A 9,974-nucleotide genomic window follows, 5' to 3' on the forward strand; every position below is an offset into this window, starting at 1 on the left:
AGAGCTACCTAATGTCTCTGCCTCGTTGGGGACAAAGGCCAAGAAAACCCAACAGAGTCGGTGGTGGCCAAACCCAAATCCAAGCGATTAGGGCTTTCTCTAGAGATTGCTCTGCTGTCCCAGACCAATTGAGAAATGAGGCTAGGACAGACAGGGGACAAGGTTGGAGAGTTTATCTGGACGGCAACCGCATCCTGCCTCTTCCCTGGATATAAGTTCCTGCTAGAGAGGGGATGGGTCAAGGAAAAGGCTAAGGGGCAAGATCAGGGAATTAGCCCGGGAGAACTTTTGTAGCCCACTGCTTCCCAGTAGCAAGCCCCCAGAGGAAATGAAAGCAAGAAGCTGAAAGGAAGGGACAGAACGCTCGCCAAGACTCATCTGACCGAAAGTGGCTGAGCAGTCTTAATTTGGAGTCTGGGTGAAGTCATACCTCAGCCGGTGTTTGCAATTCCAATGGGAGGCACTGAGTTTGAGAGAAGTTAGAGAAAGAGGAGTAGGAAAGATAGACAGGACCGATGAACTTGTGCTCAGAGGTCTGGCCTCTACTAAATATCAAGAATGGCATCAACCATGCCCAAGGCGACTTGATCTACACGGCTTGGGACTGATTCCCAGGCACCCTCTAAAAAAATAAGGGAGCCATGGTGTACTTGGGTGGATCGAGTTTATGTCCTTTTGTCTCTTCATCGTTAGCCTGGAAAAATATACAGGATGGGGCGAATCAACCTGAGTGGAGACTCAAGACCTACAGTGAGAGAGAGAGGGTCTTTGACTGCACACACAAAAGAATAAAAGTTCAAGCCAGAGTTAGAGGCAAAAGGAAATTTATTAGAGAAGGAATAATGCTCCATAGAGTGTGGTCCTTCTCTGAGAAAGAGAATGAGGGAGACCCCGGGTGTTTGAGGAATTCAGTTTATATTGTTGTGACCGAAATAACCAGGCCCAACTCGAGTGCTCTAGTCCAAGAGACAGTTTATTAGCCGGCGGCTGTCCTTGCAAAGGAGCAGCCCCGAGACGCAGGGGCACAAAGGTTTTAAGCCCTCGATCCCATCCCCCACATCCTTAATCTTTACACAAAAGACTATATCTCCTCCATTCATTAACTGATAACTAAGAGGTGGGTAAGCAAGCAGGGGTACAGAAGCAGAATGCGTCATTGTTAAAATATTTTGTACCTATAGGCAGTGATCCGGCCAGTAAATCCCTTTAGTTAATAAATTTTTAGCAGATAACTAACTAGAAGTGAGACATGGCGGTTAGCACGTACCATGTCTTATCCTTAACCTATTGTTTCTAAAGGTGAGGTCACTACATTATGTGATTCTTAGTTTCCACGAATTTTTAAAGACTTTGTTTACCTATTTTCCTCTGATGGTATAGCTACACAGCATTAAAAGCCTGCCAGTAATCTCAGTCTTTGTTCTATAGGTTCTCCATGGTCTGGCCATAGGGAACAAATGGTTGGGTTTATTGCATAGGGTGTTTTCCTTTCATAGGTAGTTCGTTAGTAATCCCAGAAGAAATCTCTGTGAGATGTCCCCTGAATTTCCTCCCCCACGGGGCAGTTGTGTGGTCTGCAGTGGGTAATGGATGTGGAAGCATTTTGTAAATGACAAAGTTCTACCTTTCTTGAGCCTTGCCATCACTGTCAGGAATTATTGTCCTTGACTTGAATGCTTGGGCTCCAGAGACCTCCCTTCAAGGTGGCTCCCCTAAAGGGCCATTACCCTAGCCTCCTGTAAGACCCCCAGGCTCTGACTTCACTACGTGACCCAGTCCCTTGATTTCCAGTTTGCAGAGATTGTCTGCAAGAACAGGAAGAGACTTGGGGCCTGATTTCTCTTCTGCAAAGGTAAAGAATCTTCCCCTTCTCTCGGGTCCGCCACCCTCTGGGCTGCTGGACACCTTGAACTGACATGGAAGGGAGAGCAATGGGGTCAGGATATAGCTACACCCTGGGGTGACAGACAGCAGGAGCACTGTGGAATATATGTCAGGGATGAGGAGGACCCTAGGTACCAGGTGCCCACCCTGCAGGACCTCTTGGCTTCACATGCCCCTGGCTGCAGCTTGTGCCTCCGTGTCCTGCAGCCACCTGGGAAGGCTCCCTGACAAAGGCAGCTTTTGTCAGAGCTCAGGTCAAGAAGTCACTGGTGAGGCATGCAAAGCAGTTCCTGAGGGAGCCCACAAGCCCTGTGCGGAGCCTGTGGAAGATGCTGCTTCCATCATGTCCCCGTTGGCTTCCCCAGCTCCTCTGACTGAACGCCTGCTACCTCTGGCCTCTGCCCTGTCACAAAGTCCTACTACTTATTCAATTTCTATTCATTCACATTCATCCCTGAGTGGCTCTCAGCCACCAGAGCCTTTCTTTCCGCTGGACGACCTTTCACCACGGCCACTTGCACTTTCCCCTTCTACCTCATGCCTCCATGATTCGGAGGCCCACTTTCCACCTCCAACAGCCTCCTCTGCACCACCACTGTCAGACTCCACTATGACACCTCCTCAGTGTGACTTGATGGCACTCCCACTCAGGACCATCCCACAAAGCTCATCTCCACACACACCTTTGTCAGCTTCTCCTGTCGCAGTCCCAGCCATCTCAGGCCTTGACTACTCAAGCTGTTCCATTTTAACCCCGTCTCAGTGGCAGGCAGCTGCCAAAGCCTTGTGCCTCTCAAACTCATCACAGTGCAAATCCCAACAAGAGCACCTGTCCCACCACTCACAAGAGGCCTTGCTCAGGAGAGACTCCACAGACAGAATGGTAGAGGCTGTTAGCCCCTCCTTACTCGAATCCGATGACCAGAATCTCCTGGAGATACAAGTCACAGAGAGAATCAAGATAAAGATTTCGAAGGAAAAAGACAAAGACAGATTATATCCAAAACAAATGAGCCCAGACTACCACCTGAATTCTTTGGGGAAAATGTTGCCATCACTAGGTGCTGAGCAGGACACCACAATCCCCCAACCCTTCTGGACCGCGAAAGATAAGCCAGAGCAACTGCCTAGTCCTCAGCAGCTCTCATATCCTAAGGTCTTGGGGGACCATCTACAGCAAAAATACAACCAGCGTTTTTGGGGTCTCCCCTCTCTGCACAGCGAATCCCCGGTGGCTACTGCCTGGATCTCTGAGAATTCTTCCACACTACAGTCTCCCTCATTCTTATTCAATGGAATCTCAAATGCCTGCCCGATTCATCTGCAGGCTAAACTACCTCCACTGCTTTCCCATTCCCAGCCCCTGCCCCAGCTGGAGTTCCAACCTCAAGCCTTGATTCCAAGGATGCTGCAATTACAGGCCCCACCTCTGACTCAGGCCCAGGCCCATCTCCAATCTCCTGTACAAATCCTACGACCTTCTTCTCCATCCCAGATTAGAGCCTGTGGTGTGTCTTGCCCGACAGCCCGGAATGAGCTAAAATCTCTCACCTCAATTGAGATTCAAAATACAGAATGGCCCTTGTTGCCGAAGCAACTAGAAAGTGGGTGGGCTCCGCCGTCTGTGATCGAAAGATCTCAGGAAGTCTTTAATATCTTCACTCCCAACCTTCCCGAGGACAGCTGGGTGGGCTCCATCCTTCCCGAGAATTTTCCAATCAGTCCAGAGCTCCGGAAGCAACTGGAGCAACACCTCCAAAAATGGCTTATCCAAAACCACAAAAAATGGCTTATCAAAAAACCTCGCAAGATACAAGAGTCTCTGGAACTAAGGCAGCTTCAGGGCGAATTACCAGGGAAATGTCCGGTAAAGGACAAGCATGGGGCCTCACGGCCCTCTTCCTTCACAGGTGAAAGCAGCAAGGATGCACAGAAGGTGGGGTTCCAGCTAAAGCAAGACATGAGCAAGGTCCCTAAAAACCTCTCCAGGTCCTCCGAAAGGCCTATAGTGGCATTTCAGGAAGTAGACTCTGAAGGGTCAGAAAATGACTGGATGCTTTTAAGAAAGGACTTGACAAGTGGTTTGCCGAGGAGCTTAGACAAAAATCTAGAAAACATCCCAAAAGGCCATTTAGGCAGGAATTGGGGGCAAACCAGCGAGGGTTTAATCCCCGTGAGTGTGCGTCGATCCTGGCTTGCTGTCAACCATGCTTCTCCCAAGTCCAACGCTCACATGGAAACCAGGAATTTGGGAATCTTAAAGGGTTGGGAACCCTGGGTGAACACCTCCCACAGGGTTTCCTTCCTCGAGATATGCTAGAAGCACGTATGACAAAGTTTTGGGTGAGGCACATGTGGGGCCTGCCCCTCAAGCTCAAGTCCATTAAAATCTTAAAAAAGGTACAACCCTCACCCACTCTGCAGTTTGCCTTTCCTCCCTCAGCTCCCTGTGTCCCTGGAGACCACTCGATAGTCCAGCTTGCTGAGGTCCTTGGAAAACTTCCTCAGCCCCATCTGGGAGAGAAAGCGATAGGAGAGGAGTCAGTTCCAACCCTGGAGAGGCCTCTCCTGGCCCCCTTACCTGTGTGTGAGGAAATCCAGAGGGCTCTGGGACAGATCTCACTTGGTGATGACCATGGGACCACAAAGGCCTCTCTGGCTAGACAGGAGGGCAGGGGCCACCTCAGGCCGTCACACTCACCTGGCAGAGTGGGACTGTGGAGTGGGCCATGAAGGACAGCACAGAGCCCAGTCCAGGTTCAACAATGTCCAGGAACGAGCCAGGAGGGAAGAGTGGTCTACATGCCTCACGAGACCCCAGCCATCAGGTAACAGTGCCAGAGATGAACATAGGACCCCAATCTTTGAGGGCCAAGGAAGCCAGGGAGGCAGGGAAGGCCACATTGTCCCCTGCTTTTCAACCAGAGTCTAGAGACATCTTGGGAACCAATGTGCTGACAAAGTCCCAAAACAAAAATGCACATTTGGGTAGTTTAGAGGCTCCAGGGACCAGTAAAAGTCCCCTATACCCTAGAATGACTGTTCTCCAAGATCCAGGAGAGCCACGCCTTAACACAGAGATGGTTAGTGAGTTTAAGTCCAACGTAAAGGTACAGTCAGAGAACCTGCCACACGAGTGTCCCAGACACAAGCCCCTTGCTACTGACAACTTGGCCTCTCAGGTGCCTCAGTGCCATCCCCAGGGAGTGCCCAATGGAAACAAGCTAGTTTTCCAGATGCTGTGTGGCCTCAAGGCAGCCTCAAGCAGCAGTCCAGAGCAGCAGGAGCCCAGGACCAAAAGATATCAAGGCTTTTGGAAGAATCAGAGCGAGATGTTTGTCCCTACTTATGAGAGAGAGGACTGCAGGTGGCCCAACCCAGGAGAGCATGCAGAAAAGCTCGAGAAATTGGGGACCTGTCAAGACAGGAGTATGAGTTCCTCTGCCCAAGCCAGAAAAACAGTAGGCTCTGTTGGGAAGAAACACCTCCAGCTGCTGCCAGAGAAAAAACAAAGTGTTTTACAAAGCTTCAAAAAAAGATGAGGCACTTTGTCCAGTGGATTTTCCCCCATAAAAAATTCCAAGGTCAAGATGCTTTGCAAAAGTGCAAGCCCAAATCAGCCACTGCCCAGAGCCAACAGTCAGTCAAAAGCAGATCAATTCTGGACAGCGAGAATGTGGAGGCTCAGGAGCTCATGACAGCTGTGGGACAGATTCTAGAGAAGAAAATGGCCATTCACCATGGACTTCATGCCACGAAGTTAAAGGAGCACAAACGGGAACACCCAGCCCCAGTATGTGTGTGTGTCTGCTGCCTTCCTTACTCCACAGAGCAAGCGAGAATGATGAATTACACCCCTCACAGTCAGCAGGCTGACTCCAAAGACCAAAATTGTTCTATCAGGGAAAAGCAAGTCAGACCTGGGAAGTCCTTGAAAAGTGTCAGATTCGATGATGAGCAGCTGGAAGTGAGTCGCAACCCATCCCTGGCCCCCAAGAAAACACTGTCTCCAGTCAGTGCCTGCCAGTATAGGCCAAGGATGCCGTGCACGCCAGGCCACCAACCACACTGCCCATGGCATTATCTTTTTCGAGGAAGGGTCTTGCCTGGTCCATGCTTCACTAGCCTTTTCTAGTAGGCAAATATGTCTCCAAGAAAAAAAAAATTAGTCCATATAGAAAAACGTTTTTCTCATTAGCATATTCAAAATATTTACTTTTCCCCAATATATGTTTTTTTTTTTTCTCATAAAAGGGTGGTGTAGTGACTTCTTCTGCTTGCTAGGTGTGTGCTTTGGCCTCGAGAAAAAAGGGGCATGGAGGGAGGCTGATCGTGGCATTGCGAGCTTACTCCTTACCCCAAGTCCCTTCATTGCCCCTGATATTTTCACAATACTTTCATTACTCAAACAACAAAAACTACTCTAAAACAAGATGAAAAAAAACCATAAAAACTCCACTCAAGGCTCTGGTTCAACTCATCTTTCTCCTGCTTCCACTCAGCTTTGAAATCGTGCAGCTGTAGGAAATAGGTTTACAGGGGCCTCACAGGGTTGGTCATTCCCACTCAGGCTCCAAGAATTGTCAGGAAGTTTTGGAGTGGGGAGTTGCTGGGGCCCTGAGTTCAGAAGCAAGAGAAATCTTGCCCCTGGATCTCTTGGGCCCTAAAGACTCCTTAAGGTCCCTTCTCACTCTAATGAAGGCTGCGATGGGGATGGCCTTGTGAACCCCTCTCAGCTTAGCCTGAATAAAATGTACAGCTCGCCCTCCCCCACCTCTGCCTTTCCCACATGTAGAGACCAGACAGATGGCACTTCCTGCTTTGCGTGTGCGTAGGTGTGAGCCTCAGGGAGGATGATGATGAGGGCTGTGTTCACTCCTGCCACAAATGAATGAATGGTCATGGTCACTGGTGACCTGCCTTTCCCTCTATTAACCCCAGGGGAGGAATTCTGGATGAATGGAACAGGGTGTGACTGTATGTGGGTAACTATCTGACAGTCGGATACCGTGAAATTTGGGTGGGATGTGGGTGAAGAATTGAAAAGGTTGGATCCAAGAAAGGAGGCAAAGTGACACAGAGTGTCCATAAATATGCAGCGACCGAGAAGCCCTGATGTCCCATCATCATCTACAGGTATGGGAGGAGGGAAGGGGAAAGGGCCCCAACCTCTGTCTCCACCTTCTTCAGCTCTGAGATCACAGATATAAAGAAGCCACCTCTAGGGCCAAATCTGCAGAATTAAAGCAAGTCAGGAATGGTTAATTGTCTCCACAATACACTTTCTAAGCTTGCACATCCTTGCCTCCTGAATTCTAGAAAAGATGACTTAACAACAGGTGGAAAAGCCAGGACTAGAGAACTCAGTGTCACTCCCAGTCTGGTGACCTTTACATAAACACATGGCCCAAGGTCTGCTCCAGGGGAGAGTTGGGGACTTAAAAGGATGAGAGACTGGCCTGCCATCACGTAATAATTCTTATGTGATTCTAGCCTTGCTTATCCCAGAGCCCTGCAGGAGACGAAGACACCACACAGGATTTATCACACGGGAGCGCAGAAGTGACCTGTCCACAATGGGTGGTGCAGTCCAGGATTGGTCCTCGGCGTGGCCTGCTCCTAGTGTCGCTTGCCTCCTCTCTGGCCCCAAACCACACAGAAAAAAGGGAGACCAGGAACAATCTTTCTAGAGTGATTCTGCACTTTGTGCCACACTTGGCACACAGGGGGCCCAGCTCGGGTGTCCTTGCAGTGGTGGAGAGTCCTGTTCTAGAACAACACTGATCTGATGACAGCAGGAATGGTCCTGCTCCCACACCTGTCAGGACAGCTCCTTGTGTCCCTGGAGACCACTCAATAATCCAGTTTGATGAGGTCCTTGGAAAGACTCCTCAGCTCCATCTAGGAGAGAAAGCGATAGGAGAGGAGTCAGTTCCCACCCTGGAGAGGCCTCTCCTGGCCCCCTTACCTGTGTGTGAGGAAATCCAGAGGGCTCTGGGACAGATCCCACTTGGTGATGACCATGGGACCACAAAGGCCTCTCTGGCTAGACAGGAGGGCAGGTCGCCACCTCAGGCCGTCACACTCACCTGGCAGAGTGGGACTGTGGAGTGGGCCATGAAGGACAGCACAGAGCCCAGTCCAGGTTCGACAATGTCCAGGAATGAGCCAGGAGGGAAGAGTGGTCTACATGCCTCACAAGACCCCAGCCATCAGGTAACAGTGCCAGAGATGAACATAGGACCCCAATCTTTGAGGGCCAAGGAAGCCAGGGAGGCAGGGGAGGCTACACTGTCCCCTGCTTTTCAACCAGAGTCTAGAGACATCTTGGGAACCAAAGTGCTGACAAAGTCCCCAAACACAAATGCACATTTGAGTAGTTTAGAGGCTCCAGGGACTAGTATAAGTCCCCTATACCTTAAAATGACTGTTTTCCAAGATCTAGAAGAGCTATGCCTTAACGCAGAGGTGGTTAGTGAGTTTAAGTCCAACGTAAAGGTACAGTCAGAGAATCTGCCATAAGACTGTCCCGTACACAAGCCCCTTGCTGCTGACAACTTGGCGTCTCAGGTGCCTCAGTGCCATCCCCAGAGAGTGCTAGTTTCCCAGGTGCTATGTTGCCCAAGCAGCAGTCCATGGTAGCAAGAGCCCAGGACCAAAAAATATCAAGACTTTTGGAAGAATCAGAACAAGATGATTGTCCCTACTTATGAGAGACAGGACCTCAGGAGGCCTGACCCAGGAGAGAATGCAGAAAAGCTTGAGAAATAGGGGACCTCTCAAGACAAGGGTATGAGTCCCTCTGTCCAGGCTGCGGAAACTGTAGACTCTGTTGGGAGGAAATACCTCCATATGATAACAGAGAAGGAACAGGGTGTTTTAAAAAAACTTCTTCAGAAAAAAAGGATGAGGCTTTTGTCCAGTGGATTTTCCCCCGTAAAAAACTTAAAGGTCAGGATGCTCTGAAAAGTGCAAGCCCAGATCAGCCACTGCCCAGAGCCAATGGCCAGTCAAAAGCAGATCAATTATGGACAGCGAGAATGTGGAGGCTCAGGAGCTCATGACAGCTGTGGGACAGATTCTAGAGAAGAAAATGGCCATTCACCATGGACTTCATGCCACAAAGTTAAAGGAGCACAAACGGGAACTTCAAGGCCCAGTATGTGGGTATTTCTGCTACTACAGCCTTCTTTTCTACACAGAGCAAGCGAGAATGATGAGTTACATGGCCTGCAGTCAGCAGGCTGACTCCTAGGACCAGAATTGTCCATCAGGGAAAGGCACGTCAGACGGGGCAGTCCCTGAAAAGTGTCAGATTCGATGATGAGCAGCTGGAACTGAGTTGCCTCCCATCTCTACCCCACAAGAAGACACTGTCTCTAGCGAGTGCCTGCCAGTATAGGCCAAAGATGCGAGGCACGCCAGGCCACTAACCACATTGCCCAAGGCATTATTGTCTTTTTCAAGAAGGTGTCTTGCATGGTCCATGCTTCACTAGCTTTTCTAGTAGGCAAATATGTCTCCAAGAAAAAAAAAAATCAGTCCATGTAGAGAAGCGTTTTCTCATTAGTACATTCAAAATATTTACTTTTCCCCAATATATGTTTTTTTCTCATAAAAGGGTGGTGTAGTGACTTTTCCTTGTGCTTGCTAGGTGTGTGCTTTGGCCTCGAGAAGAAAGGGGCATGGACGGAGGCTGATCGTGGCATTGCGAGCTTACTCCTTACCCCAAGTCCCTTCATTGCCCCTGATATTTTCACAATACTTTCATTACTCAAACAACAAAAACTACTCTAAAACAAGACGAAAAAAACATAAAAACTCCACTCGAGGATCTGGTTCAACTCATCTTTCTCCTGCTTCCACTCAGCTTTGAAATTGTGCAGCTGTAGGAAATAGGTTTACAGGGGCCTCACAGGGTTGGTCATTCCCACTCAGGCTCCAAGAATTGTCAGGAAGTTTTGGGGTGGGGAGCTGCTGGGCCATGAGTTCAGAAGCAAGAGAAATCTTGCCCCTGGATCTCTTGGGCCCTAAAGACTCCTTAAGATCCCTTTTCACCTAATGAAGGCTGCGATGGGGATGGCCTTGTG

At 49.5% G+C, this 9,974-nt stretch overlaps 1 protein-coding gene and 2 pseudogenes across 1 annotated transcript; all 3 read left to right on the forward strand.

Moving 5' to 3' along the window:
• Positions 1 to 1,804: 1,804 nt before the first annotated feature.
• Positions 1,805 to 4,291, forward strand: LOC120598299 (spermatogenesis-associated protein 31A6-like). Its single transcript, XM_039857064.1, has one exon. It carries the CDS (start codon positions 1,991 to 1,993, stop codon positions 4,202 to 4,204), a length of 2,214 nt encoding a protein of 737 aa, XP_039712998.1. The 5' UTR covers positions 1,805 to 1,990; the 3' UTR covers positions 4,205 to 4,291.
• On the forward strand, positions 4,237 to 8,757 carry LOC120598294 (spermatogenesis-associated protein 31A6-like; annotated as a pseudogene).
• Positions 7,669 to 9,557, forward strand: LOC120598295 (spermatogenesis-associated protein 31A6-like; annotated as a pseudogene).
• Positions 9,558 to 9,974: the final 417 nt, after the last annotated feature.

This window comes from Pteropus medius, unplaced genomic scaffold (assembly GCF_902729225.1).
Source record: "Pteropus medius unplaced genomic scaffold, Ma_sr-lr_union100, whole genome shotgun sequence".
Lineage (NCBI taxonomy): Eukaryota > Metazoa > Chordata > Mammalia > Chiroptera > Pteropodidae > Pteropus > Pteropus medius.

What these genes read in the sequence shown, in the direction of transcription:
- LOC120598299 (XM_039857064.1), top strand. Translation starts at nt 1,991, where the DNA reads ATGTCAGGGATGAGGAGGACCCTAGGTACCAGGTGCCCACCCTGCAGG.